At 38.8% G+C, this 26,440-nt stretch overlaps 1 protein-coding gene across 3 annotated transcripts in view; it reads left to right on the top strand.

The window, feature by feature from the left end:
* Positions 1-26,440, top strand: part of KCTD9 (potassium channel tetramerization domain containing 9) — an 86,993-nt gene that overhangs the window by 46,642 nt on the left and 13,911 nt on the right. For all 3 annotated transcript variants that reach the window (XM_081516648.1, XM_081516638.1, XM_081516659.1), the window contains exons 7-9: positions 16,154-16,221; positions 16,309-16,404; positions 17,032-17,181. In XM_081516648.1, coding sequence (XP_081372774.1) covers positions 16,154-16,221; positions 16,309-16,404; positions 17,032-17,181 — 314 coding nt within the window. The remainder of the gene's footprint in view (positions 1-16,153; positions 16,222-16,308; positions 16,405-17,031; positions 17,182-26,440) is intronic.

The following is a 26,440-nucleotide window of genomic DNA, read 5'->3' as shown; positions in this document are numbered from 1 at the left end:
GACCTATTTGAAGGGAAGGATTACATCCCTATTTCTTGAGTGATTTTTTTTCATCCTGAGTAGTTTTTGAACAGGTAAACTCAGCAAACTGAATGGCTGAGGACCTCATTTGAAGGAGAATCGATTCCAAATTTATTCCCACAGACTCTGATGAAGATGTCTGTTAAAAGATTTGAGAAGTATATGTACCAAGCCACCTATAGAAGGTACAGATTTTTTTTTTTTGCCAAATCAAGAAAAGTAAATGATAAAATCTCTTTTATCATGCATATAGAAATCCTTTTCTAAAATTTATTTTATCAAAGTACTATTGATTTACAACATTGTGTAAATTTCTGCTGTAAAGCACAGTGATTCAGTTATCATATATAGACATTCTTTTTCATAGTGGTTTAAAATACAGTACTGACTAAAATTCCTTGTGCTACACAGTAGCACCTTGTGGTTTATCCACTCTATATGTAATGGTCTGCATGTGATAATTCCAAACACCCAATCCTTCTCTTCTAGCCTCTTTTCCCCCTTGGCAACCAAGAGTTTGTTCTCTCTGTGAGTGAGTATGTTTCTATTTAAGTTCATTTGTTCTTATCTTTTGAAAGATTAGTTCATTTGTTCTTATCTTTTGAAAATATCTGTTGTTCATATTTTAGATTCCAAATATGTGATATCATATGATATTTGTCTTTTTTGTCTAACTTAACTTCACTTAGTATGATAATCTCTAGGTTCATCCACCTTGCTGCAAATGGCATTATTTCATGCTTTTTTATGGCCGAGCAGTAGTCCATTGTATATGTGTACCACATCGTTATCCATTCATCCGTTGATAGACATTTAGGTTGTTCCTATGTCTTGGTATGGTTTTAAACTTTTTATTTTATATTAGAATAGTTTCTCTGGTGGCTCAGATAGTAAAGAATCTGCCTTCAACACAAGAGACCCGGGTTCGATCCTTGGGTTGGGAAGATCCCCTGGAGCAGGGAATGGCAACCCACTCTAGTATTCTTGCTGGGAGAATTCCATGAAGAAGAGCCTGGTAGGCTACAGTCCATGGGGTTGAAGAGTTGGACATAACTGAGCAACTAATACACTTTCATAGTTGATTAAGTGTCGTGCCAGTTTTGGGTGTACAGCAAAGTGATAGTTTCAGTTCAGGTCAGTCGCTCAGTTGTGCACAACTGTTTGTGACCCCATGGACTGCAGCATGCCAGCCTTCCCTGTCCATCACCAACTCCTGGAGCTTGTTTAAACTCATGTCCATTGAGGTGGCGATGCCATCCAACCATTTCATCCTCTGTCATCCCCTTCTCCTCCTGCCTTCAATCTTTCCCAGCATCAGGGTCTTTTCCAATGAGTCAGTTCTTTGCATCAGGTGGCCAAAGTATTGGAGCTTCAGCATCAGTCATTCCAACGAATATTCAGGACTGACTTCCTTTAGTATTGACTGGTTGGATCTCCTTGCAGTCCAAGGGACTCTCAGGAGTCTTCTCCAACACCACAGTTCAAAAACATCAATTCTTCGGTGCTCAGCTTTCTTTATAATCCAACTCTCACATCCATACATGAGTACTGGAAAAGCCATAGCTTTGACTAGACAGACCTTTGTTGGCAAAGTAATGTCTCTGCTTTTTAATATGCTGTCTAGGTTTGTCATAGCTTTTCTTCCAAGGAGCAAGTGTCTTTGTCACCATTGGCAGTGATTCTGGAGCCCAAGCAAACGAAGTCTGTCACTGTTTCCACTGTTTCCCCATCTATTTGCCATGAAGTAATGGGACCAGATGCCGTGATCTTAGTTTTTTGAATGTTGAGTTGTATGCCAGCTTTTTCACCCTCCTCTTGCACTTTCATCAAGAGGCTCTTTAGTTCTTTGCTTTCTGCCATAAGGGTGTTGTCATCTGCATATCTGAGGTTATTGATATTTCTCCTGGCAATCTTGATTCCAGCTTGTGCAGCCTGGCGTTTCTCATGATGTACTCTGCATATAAGTTAAATAAGCAGGGTGACAATACTGTCACCTATACATATATACATAGCCTTGATATACTCCTTTCGCAATTTTGAACCAGTCCATTGTTCCATGTCCAGTTCTAACTGTTGCTTCTTGACCAGTATACAGATTTCTCAGGAGGCAGGTATGGGGGTCTGGTATTCCCATCTCTTTCAGAATTTTCCACAGTTTGTTGTGATACACACAGTCAAAGGTAAATGTTTTCATTTACATCTGTCAATTCTTTTTCAAATTCTTTTCCCATATTCTTATAGGATATTGAGCAGAGTTCTTTGTGCCATATAGTAGGTCCCTGCTGGCCCTCTGTTTTAAACATAGCATGTGTACATGTCAATCCCAAACTTCCGGTCTCTCACTCCCCTCCTCCTTCTACATTAGTGTCTCTCTTTCTGCTTTGGAAAACAGGTAATCTGAACTGGTTTTCTGGACTCAACATATATGCACTAACATATGGTATTAGTTTTTCTCTGAGGTGGCTCAGATGGTAAAGCATCTGCCTGCAATGTGGGAGACCTGGGTTTGATCCCTAGGTCAGGAAGATCCCCTGGAGAAGGAAATGGCAACCCACTCCAATACTCTTGCCTGGAAAATTCCATGGATGGAGGAGCCTGGTGGGCTCCAGTCCATGGGGTTGCAAAGAGCTGGACACGACTGAGCAACTTAACTTCAGTCTATTTGATGATCTCTAGATCCATCCACGCCACAGCAAATGAGACAATTTCATTCCTTTCTATGGCTGAATAATATTCCATTGTGTATATGAACCACATCTTCTGTATCCATTCATCTGTCCATGGACATTTTGGTTGCTTTAATGTCTTGGCTATTGTAAATAGTGCTGCTCTGAACATAGAGTGCATATATCTCTTTGAATTATACTTTTGTCTGAATATATGCTTGAGTGGAATTGCTGGGTCACATGGTAACTCTGTTTTTAGTGTTTGGAGGAATATCTGCACTGTTTTCCATAGTGGCTGTACCAATTTGCATTCCCACCAACAGTGTAGGAGGATTTCCTCTTCTCCATACCCTTGCCATCATTTGTAATTTGTAGAACCTTTTAATGATGGTCATTCTGAGCAGTATGAGAAGATACTTCATTGTAGTTTTGATGGCATTTTTCTAATACTTAGTGAGGTTGATAATGTTTTCATGTTAACCATCTGTATTTCTTCTCTGGCAAAAAGTCTGTTTAGATCTTCCACCTGTTTTTTGATTGGGTTACTTTTTGTTATTGACTTATATGAGCTGTTTGTGTATTTTGGAAATTAAGCCCTTGTTATCGCATCATTTGCAAATGTTTTCTCCCGTCAATAGGGTGTCTTTTTGTTTATGGTTTCCTTGTTGTGCAAATTCTTACATTTGATTAGGTCCCATTTGTTTATTTTTGCTTTTATTTCTATTGGTCTTGGGGGACTCACCTTAGAAAGCACTAGTGCAATTCATGTCATGGAATGTTTTACATATGTTCTCTCTTAGGAGTTTTTATGATGTCATGTCCCATATTTAAGTCTTTAAGCCATTTTGAGTTCATTTTTGTGTATGCTGTGAGGGTGTGTTCTAACTTAATTTACATGTCACTGTCCAGCTTTTCCTAACACTACTTACCAGAAAACTCTTCTCCATTGTATATTCTTGGCTCCTCTGTCGATGATTAATTGACCATAGGAGTGTGGATTTATTTCTGGACTCTTTATTCTGCTCCATTGATTTATATATCTGTTTTTGTTCCAATCCCAAGCTGTTTTGATTACTGTAGCTTTTGAGTATTATGTGAAATCTGGGAGAGTTATGCTTCCTGTATTGTTCTTTTTCTTCAGTATTGCTTTGGCAATTCTGGGTCTTTTATGGTTCCATATAAATTTTAGGATTATTTTTTTCTAATTCTGTGAAAGGTCTCTTAGGTAATTTGATAGGGATCGCATTAAATCTGTAGCTTGCTTTGGGCAGCATGGCCATTTTCACAGTATTAATTCTTTCCGTGATAATGTGACATCTGTCATCTCTTTGAATCACCATCATTTTCCTTTATTAATCACCGTATAAATCTTTTATGTCCTTGTTGAGATTTATTTCTAAGTATTTTATTTCAGGCAGTTTTAAAATGAGTTATTTTTACATTTACTTTTTGATACTTCATTGTTAGTATAAAGAAGTACAACCAATTTCTGTATGTTAATTTTGTATCCTGCTACCTTGCTGAATTCATTTATCAGTGCTAGTAGTTTTTCTGTGGAATCTTTAGGGTTTTCTATATATAGTATAGGGCTTCCTCAGTGGCTCAGCGATAAAAATCCACCTGCAATACAGGAGCTGCATGAGATGCAAGTTTGATCCCTGGGTCAGGAAGATTGCTTGGATGAGTGCATGGCAACCTACTCCAGTATTCTTGCCTAGAAAATCCCCATGGACACAGGAGCCTGGCGGGCTCCAGTCCTAGGGTCACAAAGAGTCACAAACGACTGAAGCAACTTAGCATGCACATGCACATACATATTATCATTTCATCCGAATATAATGACAGCTTCACCTTTTCCCTTCCAATTTGGATACCTGTTATTTCTTTCTCTTATATGATTGCTGTGGCTAAGACTTCCCATACTAGGTTGATTAAAAGTGGTTAAGAGTGGGCAACCTTGTCTTAATCCAGTTTTTAGTGTAAAATAAAGGCTTTCAGCTTTTCGCCATTGAGTATTATATTGGCTCTGAGTTTCTTATAAATAGCATTTATTAGGTTGATATATGTTCCTTGTATACTTAATTTGGTGGAGAATGTTTTATCATGAATGGGAGCTGAATTTTATCAAATGGTTTTTCTTTATCTGTTGAGATGACTGTGTAGTTTTTGTCTTTTATTTGATGTAGACTGATTTGCAAATGTTGGGCCATTCCTGTGACCCTAGGATGAATCCAGCTTGGTCATGGTGTATGATCTTTTGGACATGTCTTTGGATTCGGTCTGCTAATGTTTCAGTGAGAATTTTTTTCATCTAAATTATCAAATATATTGGCCTAAATTTTCTTTTCTGGTGGTGTCTTTTTTCTTATTTTGGTATTGGTGGTTCCACAGAATGTTTTTGAGGGTGTGCCCTCCTCTTCAGTCTTTAGGATGAGTTTAAGAAGGATCAGTGTAAGTTCTTCTTTGCATGTTTGGTCAGTTTTGACTGTGAAGCCATCTGGTCCTGCACGTTTGTAGGATTTTTTTTTTTTTTTACAGATTCTATTTTGCTTGTAGTGATCAGTCTGTTCAAATTGGTCTATTTTTTAAATTCAGTTTTTGTAGGTTGTACTTTCTAGAAACGTGTCCATTTCTTCTGGTTTGTCCAGTTTGTTGGCATGTAGTATTCTCTGATGATTCATAGTATTCTCTTACGATTTTTAAAATTTTTAACATATCAGTTGTTGTTTCTCCTTTTTCATTTCTTATTTTGTTTATTTAGGTCCTCTCTCTCCTTTCTTATGAACCTGGCCAGTAATTTTTAAATTTTCTTTACCCTTTTAAAAAACTAATTCTTGGTTTTATTGATATTTTTTTAAATTGCTTTTTATAATTTCTATTTTATTTATTTCCTCTCTGATCCTTGGGCTTCCCAGATGACTCACTGGTAAAGAATCCGCCTGCCAATGCAGGAGATGGTCAGGAAGATTCCCTGGAGATGGAAATGACAATATTTTTGCCTGGGAAATCCCATGGACAGAGCATCCTGGTGGGCTATATAGTCCCTGGGGTGTCAAAAAAGTAAGACACAACTTAGTGCCTAAACAACAGCAATAACAACAATCTGATCTTTATTTCCTTCCTTCTGCTGACTTTTAAGTGTTGTTTGTTCCCTCTTTTTCTTTTATATGGTGTTTGAGATTTCTCTTGTTTTTTTGAGGAAGGCTCATTTTGCTAAGAACTGCTTTTGCTGCATCCCATAGATTTTGTATAGGTGTGTTTTCATTGTCATTTGTCTCATATTTTATAATTCCTTCTTTGATTTTATCCTTGAACCATTGTTTTTTTTAACAATGTTGTTTAGTTGCCATGTATTCATTTTTTTCTCATTTCTGTTCTGTGGTTGATTTCTATTTTCATTTCATTGTGGTCAGAAAAGATGCTTGAAATAATTTCCATCCTCTTAAATTTGTTGAGGGTTATTTTCATGCTAGTCTGTGATCAATCCTAGAGAATGTTCCATGTGCACTTGAAAAAAATGTGTATTCTACATTTTTTGGATATAATGTCTTGAAAATGCAAATTAAGTCTAACTGTTCTGTTGTATCATGTATGATCTCTGTTGCCTTATTTTCTGTCAAGAACAGCTGTCCATTGATATGAGTGGGATGTCACTGTCTCCAACTATTACTAAATTTCCTATCAATTTCTCCCTTTATATCTCTTAGTATTTATTTTATTTCAGATCTCATAAATTGGGTGCATATATGTTCATGAGTGTAATACCTTCTTTTTGTTATTGATCCTTTTGTCATTACACATTGTTGTTCTTTACCTTTGGCCTTTGTTTTAAAGTCTATTTTGTCTGATGCAAGCTTTGTAACCCCCACTTTCTTGTCATTTTTGTTTGCTTCCCCTCACATTCAATCTATATGTATCCTTTGCCCTGAAGTGAGTCTCTCATTGGCAGCCTGTTGTAGGCTCTTGTGTTTTTAATCCAATCTACTACTCCATGTTTTTTGATTGGAGCATTTAGTCTGTTGACATTTAGCGTCATTATTGATAGATATGTATTTATTACCATTTCAGACCTTCTTTTCCAGTTGATTTTTGTATTCTTTAATCTTTTCCTTCTTGTTTCTCCTTCTATAGTTTGATTTTCTTTTGCATTATGCTTCTGTTCTTTTTGGGTTTTGTGCCTCTATTACATGTTTTTGATTTGTGGCTACTCTGTTTTTCAAGTATGTTAACCTTCTATGTACTTCCTTTAGACTGATTGTCATAATCTCAAACACATTACACACAAAAAATCTACATTTTCTTCACTTCTCCCACATTTATGATTTTGATTTCTTCTTTTACATCTTCACATTTATTGCTATTCCTCGTAGTTATCATTTTCAAAAAATTTGGTAAGTGATTTAATTTCCAATTGTGATGTTTTTTCTTTCTTGCATATTCTTGCTTCCCTTCTATTTATAGAAGACCTTTCAATATTTCTTTTAGGATACATTTTGTTCTTCTTGTTGTTTATTCACTAAGTCATGTTTGACTCTTTTCGACCCCATGAACTACAGCACACCAGCTTTTCCCTGTCCTTCATTATATCCTGGAGGTTGGTCAAACTCATGTCCATTGAGTCACTGATGCCATCCAATCATCTCATCCTGTCGCCCCCTTCACTTCATGCCCTCAGTCTTTCCCATCATCAGGGCCTTTTCCAGTTAGTATTGATATGTTTTGTTAGTTTTTGCTTGTCTGAGAAATTCGTTATTCTGCCTTCTATTGTAAATGATAGTCTTGATTGGTAGCATATCCTAGGTTGCAGATTTTTCCCTTTTAGGACCTTAAATATATCTTGGCACTCCCTTGTGGCCTGCATCATTTCTGTAGAGAAATCATGCTTTATTTTTGCTCTTGATGCCTCTTGAATCCTCTCTTTATCTTTTAAAAAATGTATTTATTTTTAATTAAAGGATAATTGCTTTACAATATTGAAAGTTGAGCTATGTTTTGGTATGTATATGTACATACATACATCAATATGTATACACTGAGATGTATGAGCTGTTGCATATTTTGGAGATTTAAGCCTTTTCGTGGAGAAGGCAATGGCAACCCACTCCAGTACTCTTGCCTGGAGAATCCCGTGGACGGAGGAGCCTGGTGGGCTGCAGTCCATGGGGTCGCGGAGAGTTGGACACAACTGAGCGGCTTCACTTGCACTTTTCACTTTCATGCACTGGAGAAGGAAAAGGCAACCCACTCCAGTATTCTTACCTGGAGAATCCCAGGGACAGAGGAGCCTGTTGGGCTGCTGTCTATGGGGTCGCACAGAGTTGGACAAAACTGACACAACTTAGCAGCAGCAGCACTTGTTTTGTTTGCTGTTTTCTCCCACTCTCAGGATTGTCTTTTTTACCTTATTTATAGTTTTCCTTGCTGTGCAAAAGCTTTTAAGTTTCATTAGGTCCCACTTGTTCATTTTCGTTTTAATTTTTCTTATTCTAGGAGGTGGATCATAAAGGATCTTGCTATGAGTTATGTCATACAACATTCTGCCTGTGTTTTCCTCTAATAGTTTTATAGTTTCTGATCTTATATTTAGGTCTTTAATCCATTTTGAATTGATCTTTGTGTGTGGTGTTAGGAAGTGTTCTAATTTGATTCTTTTACACGTAGTTGGTTCAGTTGTCCCAGTACCACTTATTGAGACTTTGCCCATTGTATATACTTCCTCCTTTGTCAAAGATAAGGTGTCAGTCATGCGTGGGTTTATCCCTGGGCTTTCTGTCTTGTTCCATTTGTCTATATTTCTGTTTTTGTGTCAGTACCATACTCTCTAATACTGTACTTTTGTAGGGTACCTGAAATAAAGTAAGTTGATTCCTCCAGCTCCATTCTTCTTGCTTAAGATTGCTTTGGCTATTCAGGGTCTTTTGTGTTTCCATACGAATGTGAAATTTTTTGTTCTAGTTCTGTGAAAAATGCCATTCATAATTTGAAAGGGATTGCATTGAATCTGTAGATTGCGTCTGTTAGTATAGTAATTTTCACAGTCTTGATTCTACCAACCCAGGAGCATGGAATATTTCTACATCTGTTTATGTCATCTTTGATTTTTTTCATCAGTGTCTTATAGTTTTCTGTATACAGCTCTTTTGTCTCATTCAGTTCTGTTCAGTCACTCAGTTGTGTCTAACTCCTTGTGACCCTATGGACTGCAGCACACCAGGGCTCCCTGTCCATCACCAAATCACAGAGCTTGTTTAAACTCATGTCCATTGAGGCAGCGATGCCATCCAACCATCTCATCCTCTGTCGTCCCCTTCTCTTTCTGCCTTCACTCTTTCCCAGCATCAGCATCTTTTCAGATCAGTTCTTCGCATCAGGTGGCCAACACTGGAGTCTCAGCTTCAGCATCAGTCCTTCTAATGAATATTCAGGACTGATTTCCTTTAGGATGGACTGGTTGGATCTCCTTGTAATCCAAGGGACTCTCAAGAGTTTTCTCCAACACCACAGTTCAAAATCATCAATTCTTCAGTGCTCAGCTTTCTTTATAGTCCAACTCTCACATCCATACATGACTACTGGGAAAACCATAGCCTTGACTAGACGGACCTTTGTTGACAAAGTAACGTCTCTGCTTTTTAATATGATGTCTAGGTTGGTCATAACTTTTCCTCCAAGGAGCAAGTGTCTTTTAATTTCATGGCTGCAGTCACCATCTGCAATGATTTTGGAGCCCCCCCAAATAAAATCTGTCACTGTTTCCATTGTTTCCCCATCTATTTGCCATGAAGTCATGGGACCAGATGCCATGATCTTAGGTTTCTGAATGTAGAATTTTAAGCCAACTTTTTCACTCTCCTCTTTCACTTTCATCAAGAGGCTCTTTAGTTCTTCTTCGCTTTCTGGCATTAGGGTGGTGTCATCTGCATATCTGAGGTTATTGATATTTCTCCCAGCAATCTTGATTCCAGCTTGTGCTTCATCCAGCCCGACTTTCACATGATATACTCTGCATAGAAGTTAAATAAGCAAGGTGACAATATATAACCTTGACGTACTCCTTTCCCAATTTTGAACCAGTCCATTGTTCCGTGTCCAGTTCTAACTGTTGCTTCCTGAGCTTCATACAGATATCTCAAGAGGCAGATCAGGTGGTCTGGTATTCCCGTGTTTTTAAGAATTTTCCAGTTTATTGTGATCCACACAGTCAAAGGCTTTGGCATAGTCAATAAAGCAGAAGTAGATATTTTTCTGGAACTCTCTTGCTCTTCTGATGATCCAGCGGATGTTGGCAATTTGATCTCTTGTTCCTCTGCCTTTTCTAAATCCAGCTTGAACATCTGGAAGTTCATGGTTCATGTACCGTTGAAGCCTGGCTTGGAGAATTTTGAGTATTACTTTGCTAGCGTGTGAGATGAGTGCAGTTGTGCAGTAGTTTGAGCATTCTTTGGCATTGCCTTTCTTTGGGATTGGAATGAAAACTGACCTTTTCCAGTCCTGTGGCCACTGCTGACTTTTCCAGATTTGCTTGCATATTGAGTGCAGCACTTTGACAGCATCATCTTTTAGGATTTGAAATAGCTCAACTAGAATTCCATCACCTCCACTAGCTTTGTTAGTAGTGATGCTTCCTAAGGCCCATTTGACTTCACATTGCAGGATGTCTGGCTCTAGGTGAGTGATCACACCATCGTGATAATCTGGGTCATGAAGATCTTTTTTGTATAGTTCTTCTGTGTATTCTTGCCACTTCTTAATATCTGCTGCTTCTGTTAGGTCCATACCATTTCTGTCCTTTATTGTGCCCATCTTTGCGTGAAAAGTTCCCTTGGTATCTCTAATTTTCTCGAAGAGATCTCTAGTCTTTCCCATTTGATTGTTTTCCTCTATTTCTTTGCACTGATCACTGAGGAATGCTTTCTTATCTTTCTTTGCTATTTTTTTGGAACTCTGCATTCAAATGGGTATATCTTTCCTTTTCTCCTTTGCTTTTTGCTTCTCATCTTTTCACAGATATTTGTGTAAGGCCTCCTCAGACAGCCATTTTGCCTTTCTGCATTTCTTTTTCTTGGGGATCGTCTTGATTCCTGTCTCCTGTACAGTGTTGTGAACCTCTGTCCGTAGTTCTTCAGGCACTCTATCAGATCTAATCCCTTGAATCTATTTGTCACTTCCACTGTATAGTCATAAGGGATTTCACTTAGGTCATACCTGAATGGTCAAGTCGTTTCCCCAACTTTCTTCAATTTAGGTATGAATTTGGCAATAAGGAGTTCATGATCTGAGCCACAGTCTGCTCCCGGTCTTGTTTTTGCTGACTGTATACAGCTTCTCCATCTTTGGCTGCAAGGAATATAATCAATCTAATTTCGGTGTCGACCATCTGGTGATGTCCATGTGTAGAGTCTTCTCTTGTGTTGTTGGAAGAGGGTGTTTGCTATGACCAGTGCGTTCTCTTGGCAGAACTCTATTAGCCTTTGCCCTGCTTCATTCTGTACTCCTAGGCCAAATTTGCCTGTTATGCCAGGTGTTTCTTGACTTCCTACTTTTGCATTCCAATCCCCTATAATGAAAAGGACATCTTTTTTGGGTGTTAGTTCTAGAAGGTCTTGTAGGTCTTCATAGCACCATTCAACTTCAGCATTCTTGGTCAGGGCATAGACTTGGATTACTGTGATATTGAATGGTTTGTCTTGGAAATGAACAGAGATTATTCTGTTGCTTTTGAGATCGCATCCAAGTACTGCATTTCAGACTCTTTGGTTGACTGTGAGGGCTACTCTGTTTTTTTCTAAAGGATTCTTGCCCACAGTAGTAGATATAATGGTCATCTGAGTTAAATTCACCCATTCCAGTCCATTTTAGTTCACTGATTCCTAAAATGTTGATGTTCACTCTTGCCATCTCCTGTTTGACCACTTCCAATTTGCCTGTATTCGTGGACCTAACATTCCAGGTTCCTCTGCCATACTGCTTTTTACAGCATTGGACTTTGCTTCTGTCACCAGTCACATCCACAACTGGGTGGTGTTTTTGCTTTGGCTCTGTCTCTTCATTCTTTCTGGAGTCATTTCCCCACTGATCTCCAGTAGCATATTGGGCATCTACTGACCTGGGGAGTTCATCTTTCAGTGTCCTATCTTTTTGCATTTTCATACTGTTCATGGGATTCTCAAGGCAAGAATACTGAAGTGGTTCACCACTCCCTTCTCCAGTGGACCACATCTTGTCAGAACTCTCCACTGTACCCATCCATCTTGGGTGGCCCTACATGGCATGGCTCATAGTTTCATTGAGTTAGACAAGCCTGTTGTCCATGTGATCAGATTGGTTAGTTTTCTGTGACTGTGGTTTTCAGTCTCTGCCCTCTGTTGGAGAAGGATAAGAGGCTTATGGACGCTTCCTGATGGGAGAGACTGACCTGAGGGGGAAACTGGGTCTTGTTCTGATGGGCAGGGCCATGCTCAGTAAATCTTTAATCCAATTTTTGTCTCCTTAGAGACAAGGTATTTTATTATTTTTGTTGCAATGGTAAATGTGTTTAATTCTTAATTTCTCTTTCTGATTTTTCATTGCTAGTGTATAGGAATTCAAGTGATTGCTATGCATTGATTTTTTTATCCTGTGATTTTAATAAATTCACTGATTAGCTCTAGTAAATTTGTGATATTGTGATAGTATCTTTAGGGTTTTTCATGCACAGTATAAATGTCATCTGCAAATAGTGAGTTTTTCTTCTTCCTTTCCAATCTGGATTCCTTTTACTTCTCTTCCTTCTCTGATTGCCTTAGCTAGGACTTTCAAAACTATGTTGTATAATAGTGGTTAGAATGGGCACCCTTGTCTTCTTCCTGATCCTAGAGAGCATGCTTTCAGTTTTCACTGTTAAGATTATGTTTGCTGTGGGTTTGTTATAAATGGCCTTTATTATGTTAAGGTAGGTTCTTTCTATGCCCATGTTTTGAACAGCTTTCACCATAAATGTGTGCCTCACACTTCTCTGAGCCTCTGTTGTTGTTAGTCAGTTGCTAAGTCTGTCTGTCTCTTTGTGATCCCATGGACTGCAACAAGCCAGGCTTCCCTGTCTTTCACTGTCTCCCAGAGTTTGCTCAAACTTGTGTGCATTGAGTTGGTAATGCCATCCAACCATCTCATCCTCTGTCGTCCCCTTCTTCTCCTGCTCTCAATGATTCCTAGCATCAGGATCTTTTCCAATGAGTTGTATCCGCATCAAATGGCCAAAGTATTGGAGCATCAGCATCAGTCCTTCCAATGCATATTCAGGGTTGATTTATTTCCTTTAGAATTGACTGACTTGATCTCCTTGCTGTCCAAGGGACTCTCATTAGTCTACTCTAGCACCACAATTCCAAAGCATCAATTCTTTGGTGCTCAGCCTTCTTTATGGTCCAACTTTCAATCCGTCCATGACTATTGGAAAAACCGTACCTTTGGCCATACAGCCCTTTGTTGGCAAAGTGCTGTCTCTGCTTTTTTACTACACTTAGTTTCTCATAGCTTTTCTTCCAAGGAGCAAGTGTCTTTTAATTTCATGGCTATGGTCACCATCCACAGTGATTTTGGAGCCCCCAAAATAAAGTCTTTCACTGTTTCCTTTTTTCCCCATCTATTTGCCATGAAGTGAGGGAACCAGATGCCATGATCTTAGTTTTTTGAATGTAGTTTTCACCTTCATCAAGAGGCTTTTTAGCTCCTCTTCACTTTCTGCCATTAGGGTGATGTTACCTACATATTTGAGGTTATTGATATTTCTCCCAGAAATGTTGATTCCAGCTTGGAATTCATCCAGCCTGGCATTTCGCATGAATGCGAAATAAGTTAAATAAGCATGAATGCACATAAGTTAAATAAGCAGGGTGACAGTATACAGCCTTGATGTACTCCTTTCCCAAGGTTGAAACAATCCATCATTCCATGTCCAGTTTTAACTGTTGTTTCTTGGCGTGCATACACATTTCTCAGGTGGCAGGTCAGGTGGTCTGGTATTCCCATCTTTTTAAGAATTTTCCACAGTTTGCTGTGATCCACACAGTCAAAGGCTTTAGCACAGTCAGTGAAACAGAAGTAGATGTTTGTCTCGAATTCTTTTGCTTTTTCTCTGATCCAGCAGATGTTGGCAACTTGACTTCTGGTTCCTTTGCCTTTCCTAAATCCAGCTTGTACATCTGGAATTTCTCAGTTCAGATATTTTTGAAGCCTAGCTTGAAGGAGTTTGAGCATTACCTTGCTAGCATGTGAAATGCGCGCAGTTGTGTGGTAGTGTGAACATTCTTTGGCATTGTCCTTCTTTGTGATTGGCATGAAAATTGAACTTTTCTAGTCCTGTGGCCACTGCTGAGTTTTCCAAATTTGCTGGCATATTGAGTGCGACACTTTCACAGCATCATCTTTTAGGATTTGAAATAGCTCAGCTGGAATTACATCATGTCCACTAGCTTTGTTCATAGTAATGCTTCCTAAGGCCCACTTGACTTCACACTCCAGGATATTGACTCTAAATGAGTAACCACATGATCATGATTATCTGGTGTTTAAGACCTTTTTAGTACAGTTCTGTGTTTTTTTGCCACCTCTTCTTAATATCTCCTGCTTCTGTTAGGTCCATACCATTTCTGTCTTTTATTGTGCCCATTTTTGCATAAAATGTTCCCTTGATATCTCTAATTTTCTTAAAAAGATCTCTAGTCTTTACCATTCTGTTGTTTGCCTCTATTTCTTTGGAGTATTCACTTAGGAAGTTTTTCTTCTCTCTCCTTGCTGTTCTTTGGAACTCTGCGTTCAGGTGGGTATATCTTTCCTTTTCTCCTTTGCCTTTTGTTTCTCTTATTTTCTCAGCTATTTGTAAGGCCTACTTAGACAACCACCTACTTTGTCACCACCTCCTGTGCAGTGTTATAAATCTCTGTCCATAGTTCTTCAGGCACTCTATCAGATCTAATCCTTTGAATCTATTTGTCACTTCTACAGTATGAGGGATTTACATCATGAGGATTTGATTTAGGTCATACCTGAGGGACCTTGTGGTTTTGCCTACTTTCTTCATTTTAAGTCTGAATTTTGCAATAAGGAGCTCATGATCTGAGCCACAGTCAGCACCAGGTCTTGTTTTTGCTCCCTGTACAGAGCTACTCCATCTTTGGCTACAAAGAATATAATCAATCTGATTTCAGTATTGACCATGTGGTGATGATGTCCATGTGTAGCCTCTTCTCTTGCTTTGTTGGAAGAGGGTGTTTGCTGTGGCAAAACTGTTGCCCTTTGCCCTGCTTCATTTTGGGATGAAACTTGCATGCCTGGGAGGAAGTTGTGAAAGAGGAAAACTTCCTACATCCTCGGAAGCTTCTTCACAGGTGGGGAGATCAGCTGGGACAGAAAGCGAGCTTTAGAGGCTAGTATCACCCAATCTGATTCGGTCCCAGCTGATCTCAGGATTAGGATCCTTTCCTCTTTCACAACTTCCTCCCAGGCTGGCGAGTACCATCCCAATTTCTTTTTCTTTTTTTTTTCTGGTCCTACCTGGTTATGTGGAGATCTTTCATGTAATTTGGGGTGTTTGGGATATTCTACCAGCATTCCAAGAGTTCTGTCAGAACTTTTCAAGATGTAGGTGAATTTTTAATAGGCTTATTGGAGAGAGTGAGCTCCATGTCATTCTATTCTGCCATCCTGATTGGAGTCCCCTAGAAATCCCTTTTTAAAAATTGATTCTCCTATAACAGTTTCTAAATTATGCTTCTGACTTTTGTTTTGAAACTGGCTTGCTTTTATTTATTTCTATAATTTTTTGATTCAGTAAGTAAAAGATATTGTGACAAACTTATTCTGATCTGCTTCACTGAAAAAGTCAATGAAGTATTAAGATTAGGTGAGCTAACCATTTATTATTGGGTTTAATAATATTTTAGGAATGTGTGAATATTTTAGGAATGTGTGATAATTTGGATTTTTGGCCTATGGCTTATTTAAGGTAATTTTCTGAAATAATTTTGTAATATGGAAAGCTTCCTTTCTGATTCATTTGTTTTCTGTTTTTTTCTTTTGCTGTATATAAACTATTTAGAAAGCTTCTTTATTTACAGATATTTTTAAGTGTTATACATATGTTCTAAACATTAGTTATTTTTCTTGTATAAAGTGGGATAGCCTACTTGTATTTCAAGGCTTCCCTGATGATTCAGTGGTAAAGAATCTGCCTGCCAGTGCAGGAGACGTGGATTCAATCCCTTGTCCAGCAAGATCCACTGGAGAAGGAAATGGCAACCTACTCCAGTTTCTTTCCTATAGAGGAGCCTGGTGGGCTACAGTCCATGGGGTCACAAAGAGTCAGACACTGAGCAATGACAGCAAAACTTGTTTTTCACTTGTGAGAATTTAACTTTATAGAATCCTTTATAAAGGATTATTGAGATAAATAGTATTCTATAAAAGTCAAATTGTTTTTGTTATGATAGGTGTGTTAGAAGAAGCGAGATTTTTTGGTATTGACTCATTGATTGAACACCTGGAAGTGGCAATAAAGGTAAGTTTCTTTTTACGTTAGCCAAATAATATATTTATTGTAACTGTCTCCCAGAATTCTCCACTAATTTGTCAATATGTCTTCAAGAATTCACAACCACCAGAGGATCATTCACCCATATCTCGAAAGGAATTTGTCCGGTTTCTGCTCGCCACTCCAACCAAATCAGAATTGCGTTGCCAGGTAGTTGAAACAGATTTTACATGAGTTATTTGTGTCAGCAAGTCTGTGAGGGAAGTTTAAATTCTTCTAGGAATTTTTTTCTTGCCTTATTTTCTTTTTTCATGCAAGATATATTTTAATTATCGGTCATAGCATTGAGTTAGTCCCAAAATGGTTAGCATAAAAAAGAGATGTAATAGTCTTTTACTGTTTAATTATGCCTCATACAGCAGTTTTTGGTAATGCATAGAAATTGCAACAATTAAAAAGTCAATTATTTGTACAGCTGTTATGTATGGACAGTCAGTGGCAGTGGAAGATACTTATATTTTTATGTGTTATAGCAATAATGATTTTAAAAACTGCAATACTCACTTTTAACAATATAATGTTCTTGAATTATAGAATTAATAAAATAAGTACAATTTATTAAAAATAGTGATCAACAGGTGCATGACCAGCATGCTATCTTTTTAGCAACTTCTGCTGATTTTATATATCTGAGTTCCATTTGATCATGTTTTGTAATAGACTCCAAGTGACTGAACTGCCAATTACTTCTATAAACCACGGTGCTTAACTATTGTGATTAAATTTAATACAACAGATGGTTTATATCTTGTGACCATTTCTGTTTTTTAATTTTAGGGTTTAAACTTCAGTGGTGCTGATCTTTCTCGATTGGACCTGCGATACATTAACTTCAAAATGGCCAATTTAAGTCGCTGCAATCTTGCCCACGCCAATCTCTGCTGTGCAAATCTTGAACGAGCTGATCTCTCTGGATCAGTCCTTGACGTAAGAATCATCTCTGGTTACAAGAGAAAATTGAATTTTTAGTCTATTGAACACTCTCGAAGAGCACAAATTACATCTCTCTCTTAACGAAGCTTTTACATCAGTTTACTAGGTTGATGACAAAACTTAAGGTTCTGAAAGTGAAATGGGTTGGTTTTGTAACTTTGATATGCTTTATTAAATACCCACCTATGAAGTATAGCAACTTAAAAGAAAATAAATCTTGAAATTAGATGCCAGTCTCCTCAACACGTTATCAGAACTTCTATTTTCTGTGAATTAATAGGGTAAAGCTGGAAAGGACCTTGGAATTTTCTATTCCACATAATTTCTGGAATAGGAAAATGTTATTTCTCTGGGGGTATTTGACAGATATTTTAAGACATACCTGGTATGCAACAATCTATAAGTTAACATCTTGGTGATTCTCTCCTTCTACATATATACATGCGTTTACAAGTATTAATGTGTGTGTGTGTATATATGTGTGTATCCATATGTGTATGCATGCATTTATATAACAGATAAACTATTTGAGGTTAGAGGATATATGTAAAACCAACAGTGAAACGTAACTTCTAAGAACTTTAAGTTGCTTAATATCAAGGTCCATGTCTGTGTGGAGTGGATAGCCGTTCCCTTCTCCAGGGGATCCTCCCAACCCAGGGATTGAACCTAGGTCTCCTGCATTGCAGGCGGATTCTTTACCAGCTGAGCCACCAGGGAAGCCCAGGAATACTGGAGTGGGTGGCCTATCCCTCCTGCAGCAGATTTTCTCAACCCAGGGATTGAACTGGGGTCTCAGCTGGTGGATTCTTCACCAGCTGAGCTACCAGGAAAGCCCTTTCAATTAATAAGACCTAATATATTAACTTGCTTGTAGTAGTCATTGAATAAGTGTTTATTGAATTTTATAATTTTGGCTTTGTTCCTTAGTTGCAAGGTATTTTTCTATGAAACTTACATCTAATAACAAAATCTGCCAACACACATTTCCATTATTTTTATCCTACTTGTTCCATGTTATGATGGAGGATAAGACTGCAAAGCAACATAAGCCAGACAGTAACACTACGAAGGGAAAGTTGGAAGGACCTAGCTTTTAAATTCTGAAATGCTGAGAGACAGTTTGGTTGGTTTCTGTTAGGGAATGGGGAAAAAGATAGACTGGATCATTGAATACAACTGGTTCTCTGTTTTAATTATAGCATTACTATGAGCCTGAACCATAATTTTCTTTTCTTTAAATGCTTGTTCTACCCATATTGTCATTGATATGAGGGCCAATATACCTATTTATCATTTGTATATAATTTATTTAAATGTAGTTGATTTACAATATCATTTGGCATTCAGGTGTACAGTACAGCAATTTAGTTACACATACATATACATATAGTCCTCTTCAGATTCTCTTCCCTTATAGGTTATTATAAACTGTTGACTAGTTTCCTTTGCTACACAGTAGGTCCTTGTTGGTTATTTTGTATATAGTAGTGTGTATATGTTAATCCCTCCTCCCATCCCATTTTGCCCGTTGGTAACCACAGATTTGTTTTCTATGTCTGAGTCCCTTCATGTGTAGGAAACAAGTTTGTTTATATCTTTTTTTTTGAGCTTCCACATATAAGCAATATCATACATATTTATCTTTCTCCGTCTGGTTTACTTCATTTAGTATGATAATCTCTAGATCCATCCATATTGCTGCAAATGGCATTTTAAAATTCTTTTTATGGGTGAATAATATTCCACTGTGTGTGTGTCTGTATATACCATAGCTTCTCTATTTGTTCATCTGTCAATAAACACTTAGGTTGCTTCCATGTCTTGGCTATTGTAAATAGTGCTTCTATGAATACTGAGGTGCATTTATATTTTTGAATTCTAGTTTTCTTCATATATATGCCCAGGAGTGGGATTGCAGGATTATATGTAGCTCTATTTTTAGTTTTCTAAGGAACCTCCACATTGTTCTCCATAGTGGCTGTACCAGTTTATATTCCCAGCAGTGTAAGAGAGCTCCCTTTTATCCATACTCTCAACCAGCATTTATTATTTGTAGATTTTTTGATGGATGATGGCCATTCTAAATGGTATGAAGTGATACCTCATTGTAGTTTTGATTTGAGGTTCTCTAATAATTAGCAGTGTTGAGCATCTTTTCATGTACCTGTTTGTCATCTATATGTCTTCTTTGGAGAAATATCTGTTTAGATCTTTTGCCTATTTTATAATTGGGCTGCATGAGCTGTTTCTATATTTTGGATATTAAGACCTTGGGGGCTGCATGGTTTGCAGATGTTTTCTCCCATTTTATAGCTTGGCTTTTCATTTTGTTTATGGTTTCCTTTGCTGTCCAAAAGCTTTTAAATAAGTCCCATTGGTTTATTTGTTTTTATTTTCATCATTCTATTCATTTGGAAATGAATCCAAAAAGATTCTGTCACGATTTAGGTACAAGGGTGTTATATCTATGTTTTCCTCTAAGAGTTTTATAGCATCCAGTTCTATATTTAGGTCTTTAATTGATTTGGGGTTTAGTTTTGTGTCTGATGTTAGATACTGTTCTAGTTTCCTTCTTATGTAGCTTTCCAGTTTTCCCAGTACCACATGTTGAAAAGACTCTTTTTCTTCACTGTATATTCTTGCCCTTTTATCATACGTTAATTGACAATAGGTGTGGGTTTATTTCTGGGCTTTCTATTCTATTCCATTGGTCTATATTTCTGTTTTTGTGCCAGCACAATACTGTTTTGATTACTGTGGTCAAGGAGCATGATTCCTTCAGCTCCAGTTTCTTTCTCAGTATCTTTGTTGTTGTTGTTGTTCAGTCGCTCAGTAGTGTCTTAAGTCTATGTGACCCCCATGGACTGCAGCACACCAGGCTTCCCTGTCCTTCACTGTCTGCCAGAGTTTGAGCAAACTCATATCCATTGAGTTGGTGATACCATCCAACAATCTCATCCTCTGTTGCCCCCTTCTCTTCCTGTCTTCAGTCTTTCCCAACATCAGGGTCTTTTCCAGTGAGTCAGCTCATCACATCAGGTGGCCAAAGTATTGGAGCTTCGGCTTCAGTATCAGTCCTTTTGATGAATATTCAGGGTTGATTTCCTTTAGGATTGACTGGTTTGATCTCCTTGCTGTCCAAGGGACTCTCAAGAGTTTTATCCAGCACCACAGTTCCAAAAGCATGAGTTCTTCTGTGCTCAGCCTTCTCTATGGTCCAACTCTCACATCCATACATGACTAATGAAAAAACCATAGTTTTGACTGAATTGGACCTTTATGGGCAAAGTGATGTCTCTGCTTTTCAGTATACCGTCTAGGTTTTTCCATAGCTTTTCTTATAAGGAGCAAGCGTCTTTTAATTTCATGGAAACAAACACAAAATCTAATCCAATCAGGAACAGAATGGTTGCTCTCAACACTGATGCTTCTCTGATGTACACCTTGATACAGAGACAGACCTTCTGTTTGCTTGATACTACACTTTCATCTTTTCATCTTCCCTGAGAAATCTCAGCCCCCCTGTATTTGACCCCTCATCCCAAGCACCTGTCTTTTCCAACATTCTTCTTACCCTAAGTCCAACCTCTTTGGTTAAATGTTTGCAGAGACAAAAACACGGAAATGTCTCACTTTGGTTGCTTTCTTAGTTTCTTTCATCAAGGTTAAGATGAAAACCTCACACTCTGTCGTCTTGTCTCCTTCTGTCCTTGATAGTACCAAAATAGATAGATTCCACTAATTTTTATGCTAGCCTTCCAAGTGAATCATAACCTAGTAATTCCCTTGTCTGAACATCTTTCTGTTTATTCATTCTGTCCTCTTGTTTCTTCTACACGTTTGTGAACACAGCAGAAATATTTGAGATAAATATATAGGAGCAACGGAGCTATGTAGAAATGCATGTATCTTATTTCCACAGCAGATTCTCACTTGACTTAGAATAAAATTCAAGCTCCTGACCAAGGTGCCCACAGACCTTCGTAAACTGGTACCCACTGCATCACTGAGAATGATCCACATGATCATTCTGGCCATGTTCCCTTTCTAACTGCATCCTAGATAGAGGACCGGAGAAGGCAATGGCACCCCACTCCAGTACTCTTGCCTGGAAAATCCCATGGATGGAGGAGCCTAGTAGGCTGCAGTCCATGGGGTCGCTAAGAGTCGGACACGACTGAGCGACTTCACTTTCACTTTTCACTTTCATGCATTGGAGAAGGAAATGGCAACCCACTCCAGTATTCTTGCCTGGAGAATCCCAGGGACGGTGGAGCCTGGTGGGCTGCCGTCTATGGGGTCGCACAGAGTCGGACATGACTGAAGTGACTTAGCAGCAGCAGATAGAGGACTGCCCTTCCAGCTAACTAAACAGCTGTAGCAACAATCAATCTGCTTACCTAACAGGGGCTACACTGGAACTCCCACCATTCCCAGGAACTCTCCTGGTCTTAAGAGATTCTTTTATTATCATAACTTGGTCAGAGAAAGTGGACACTCTTTGGGTCACCAGTTCTATAAGCCCTTGTCACCTAGCATATCATATTTGGTTACCAGGAAAGTGTTAGTAGGCTATTCATTGGGTTATCTCAGTTTAGTTACAAAATTGTAAAGATACACAATACTTACTTGCTACTGTACATAAAACAGATAAACAAGGTCCTACTGTAAATCATGGGAACTATATTCAGTACTAATTTCATGGCTGCAGTCACCATCTGCAGTGATTTTGGAGCCCAAAGAGATAAAGTCTGTCACTGTTGCCATCTTTTCTCCATCTATTTGCCATGAAGTGATGGGACTGGATGCCATGATCTTAGTTTTTTGAATGTTGAGTTTTAAACCAGCTTTTTGCTTTTATCTTTCACCTTCATCAAGAGGCTCTTTAGTCTCTCTTTGCTTTCTGCCGTTAGGGTAGTGTAATCGGCATATCTGAGGTTAATTGATATTTCTCTTAGCAATCTTGATTCCAGCTTGTGATTCATCCAGCCTGGCATTTCACATGATGTACTGTGCATATAAGTTAAATAAGCAGAATGACAATATACAGCCTTGAGATACTCCTTGCCCAATTTTGAACCAGTCCATTGTACCATGTTGGTTCTAACTATTGCTTCTTGACCTGTACACCGGTTTGTCAGCAGGCAGGTAAGGGGTCTGGTATTCCCATCTCTTGAAGAATTTTCCAAAGTTTGTTGTGATCCACACAGTCAAAGGCTTTAGCATAGTCGTAAATGAAGTAGAAGTATATGTTTTTCTGAAATTCCTTTTATCTATGATCCAATGGATGATGACAGTTTGATCTGTTTTCTCTGCCTTTCCTAAATCCAGCTTGAACATCTGGAAGTTCTTGGTTCATGCACTGTTGAAGCCTAGCTTGAAGGATTTTGAGCATTACCTAGCTAGCATGTGAAATGAGCGCAATAGTGTGGTTGTTTTGAACATTCTTTGGCATTGCCTTTCTTTGGGATAGGAATAAAATCTTTTCCAGTCCTGTGGCCACTGCTGAGTTTTCCAGATTTGCTGGCATATTGTGTGCAGCATTTTAACAGCATCATATTTTAGGATTTGAAATACCTCAGCTGGAATTCCATCACCTCCAATAGCTTTGTAGTAATGCTTCCTGTGGCCTAATTGACTGCACACTCCAGGATGTCTGGCTCTAGGTGAGTGACCACACCATTGTGTCTGGGTCATTAAAACCTTTTTTGTACAGTTCTTCTGTGTATTCTTGCCACCTTCTCTTAATCTTTTCTGCTTCTGTGAGATTCTCATGTTTCTCTCCTTTACTGTGCCCATGTTTGCATAAAATGTTCCCTTGGTATCTCTAATTTTGTTGAAGAGATCTGTAGTCTTTCCCATTTTATTGTTTACCTCTATTTTTTTTGCATTGTCCAACTATCTTTAGGCTTTCTTATCTCTCCTTGCTGTTCTTTGGAACTCTGCATTCAGATGGGTATATCGTTACTTTTCTCATTTGACTTTTGCTTCTCTTCTTAGCTATTTGTAAGGCCTACTCAAGGAGCCATTTTTCCTTGTTGCATTTCATTTTCTTGGGGATGGTTTTGATCACCACCTCCTGTACAATGGTACAAACCTCCATCTATAGTTCTTCAGGCAATCTATCAGATCTAATCCCTTGAATCTATTTGTCACTTCTACCATATAATCATAAGGGATTTGATTTAGGTCATACCTTAGTGACCTAGTGGTTTTACCTACTTTTTTCAATTTAAGTCTGATTTTTGCAGTAAGGAGCTGATGATCTGAGCTACAGTCAGCTCCCAGTCTTGTTTTTGCTGGCTATGTAGAGAGAACTTCTCCATCTTTGCCTGCAAAGAATATATTCAATCTGATTTTGGTATTGACCATCTGGTCATATACATGTGTAGAGTCATCTCTTATACTGTTGGAAGAGGGTGTTTGCTGAGACCAGTGTGTTCTCTTGGCAAAACTCTATTAGCCTTTGCCCTGCTTCATTTTGTACTCCAAGGCCAAACTTGCCTGTTACTCCAGGTATCTCTTGACTTCCTACTTTTGCATTACAGTTCCCTATAATGAAAAGGACATCTTTTTTTGGTGTTAGTTCTAGAAGGTCTTGTAGGTCTTCACAGAACCATTCATCTTCAGCTTTTTTGGCATTAGTGGTTGGGGCATAGACTTGGATTACTGTGATGTTGAACGGTTTGCCTTGGGAATGAACCAAGATCATTCTGTCATTTTTGAGATTGTACCCAAGTACTGCATTTTGGACTCTTGTTGACTATGAGGGCTACTTCATTCCTTCTAAGGGATTCCTGCACACAGTAGTAGATATAATGGTCATCTGAATTAAATTCACCCATTCCGGTCCATTTTAGTGCACTGATTCCTAAAATGTCCATGTTCACTCTTGCCATCTCCTGTTGACCACTTCCAGTTTACCTTGATTCATGGACCTAATACTGGATTCCCCAATATTTCCAATGAAATATTGTTCTTTACAGCATCGCACTTTACTTTCACCACCAGACACATCTACAGGTGGGCATCCTTTCTGCTTTGGCTCAGCCTCTTCATTCCTTCTGGAGTTTTTCTGTACTCCTCTCCAGTAGCATACTGAACACCTACCTACCTGGGGGTGGGGTGGGGGGTGCAGCAGAACGGTTCTTCCTTCAGTGCCATATCTTTTTGTCTTTCCATACTGGACATGGGGTTCTTCAGGCAAGAATGCTGAAGTGGTTTGCCATTCCCTTCTCCAGTTGACCACTTTTTTTCAGAACTCTGCACCATGACCTGCCCATCTTGGGTGGCCCTACATGACATGGCTCATAGTTTCATTGAATTATACAAGGCTGTGATCCATGTGATCATTTTGGTTGGTTTTCTGTGATTATGATTTTCATTGTGTCTGCCCTCTGGTGGATGAGGACAAGAGGCTTGTGTAAGCTTCCTGATGGGAGGCACTGTCTGTAGGGAAAACGGTCTTGCTCTGGTGGGCAGGGCCAGTGCTAAGTAAAACTTTAATCCAGTTTTCTGCTGATGGGTGGGACTGTGCTTCCTCCCAGTAGTTTGGCCTGAGGTGGCCCAGTCCTAGAGTCTGTAGTCTCTATCATAGGCTATAGACTCTATGGTAGGTATAAAGGCAACCTCCTCCAAAAGGACTTATACCAGCATGCTGTGCCTCCCAGGACTGCTGCTACTAGTGCCCTTGACTCTGCAGCAGGCCAGTGTAAACCCATGCATCTGCTGCAGACTACCAAACACTCATAGGGAAATCTGGCTCAGTCACTTGTGGAATCACTGCTCCTTTCTCCTGGGTCCTGGTGTGTAGAAAGCTTTTTCAGTGCCCTCCAAGAGTCTCTCTTTCCCTGGTCCTATGGAAGTTCTGTCATCAAATCCTGCTGACCATTAGAGTCAGATTCCCTGCCCCTCTGCCGGATCTCCATGTTGGGAAGTCTCTTGCAGGGCCTAGAACTTTCACAAAAGTGCAAGAACTTCTTTGTTTGTTCTCCAGCTTGTGGATTGTCCACCCAGCAGCTCTGTGGTGGGGCTAATAGCAACCTCCTCTGAGAGGACTTAGGCCATGTGCCTTGCCTCCCAGGACTGCTGCTGCTAGTGCCTGTGTCCCTGTGGTGGGCCACTGCTCATCGTGCCTCTGCAGGAGACACTCATACACTGATAGGGAGGTCTGGCTCCATCTCTTGTGGAGGGTCACTGCTCCTTTCCCTGGGTCCTGGTGTGCACAAGGTTTTGTTTGTGTCCTCCAAGTCTCTGGGGAGGGTGAGGTTTGATTTTAAACCTGATTGTGCTCCTCCTACCGTCTTCTTGCCACTTCTCCATTGTTCTTAGACATGGAGTATCTTTTTTTGGCGGGTTCTAACATCCTCCCGTTGATGGTTGTTCAGTAGCTAATTGTGATTTTGGTGTTCTCACAAAAGACGAGCGCACATCCTTCTAATCCACCATCTTTGGTGTCTCTGTTGCTTTGGCTATTTGTGATCTTTTGCACTTCCATGCAAATTTAAAATTTGTTCTAGTTCTGTAAAAAATGCCATTGGTAATTTGATAAGGATTTCATTGAATCTGTAGATTGCTTTAGGTAGTATGGTCATCTTGACAGTATTCTTCCAGTCCAAGAACACGGCATGTCTTTTCATTTGTTTGTATCATCTTCAATTTCTTTTACTAGCTTCTTACAGTTTTCTGGGTATTACTCTTTTCCCCCTTAGATATGTTTACTTCTAGGTATTTTATTCTTTGTGCTGCAGTGGTAAATGAGATTGTTTCCTTTCTTTTTCTGATTGTTTCCTTTCTTTTTCTGATCTTTCATTGTTAATATATAGAAATACAACAGGTTCCTGTGTATTAATTTTCTATCCTACAACTTATCTGAATTTATTGATGAGCTCTAGTAGTTTTCTGATAGCATCTTTAGGATTTTCTATGTAAAGTACCATGTCATATGCAGACAGTGATAGTATTACTTTTTCAATACAGCTTTTTTTTTCCTTTTTCTTCTCTGATTGCTGTGGCTAAGACTTCAAAACTGTGTTGAATAAAAGTGGTGAGAATGAATATCCTTGTCTTGTTCCTAATCTTAAAGGAAATGCTTTCACCTTTTAATGATTAAATATGATGTTAGCTGTGGGTTTGCCATATATTTATTATGTTGAGGTCAGTTCCCTCTATGCCCACTTTCTGGAGAGTTTCTATCATAAATGCATGTTGAATTTTATCAAAAGCTTTTCCTGCATCGATTGAGATGATC

Source organism: Giraffa tippelskirchi, chromosome 1 (genome assembly GCF_054371585.1).
Source record: "Giraffa tippelskirchi isolate mGirTip1 chromosome 1, T2T-mGirTip1v1.2.pri, whole genome shotgun sequence".
Taxonomy (NCBI): domain Eukaryota; kingdom Metazoa; phylum Chordata; class Mammalia; order Artiodactyla; family Giraffidae; genus Giraffa; species Giraffa tippelskirchi.
This window is presented reverse-complemented; position numbering and strand designations above follow the sequence as displayed.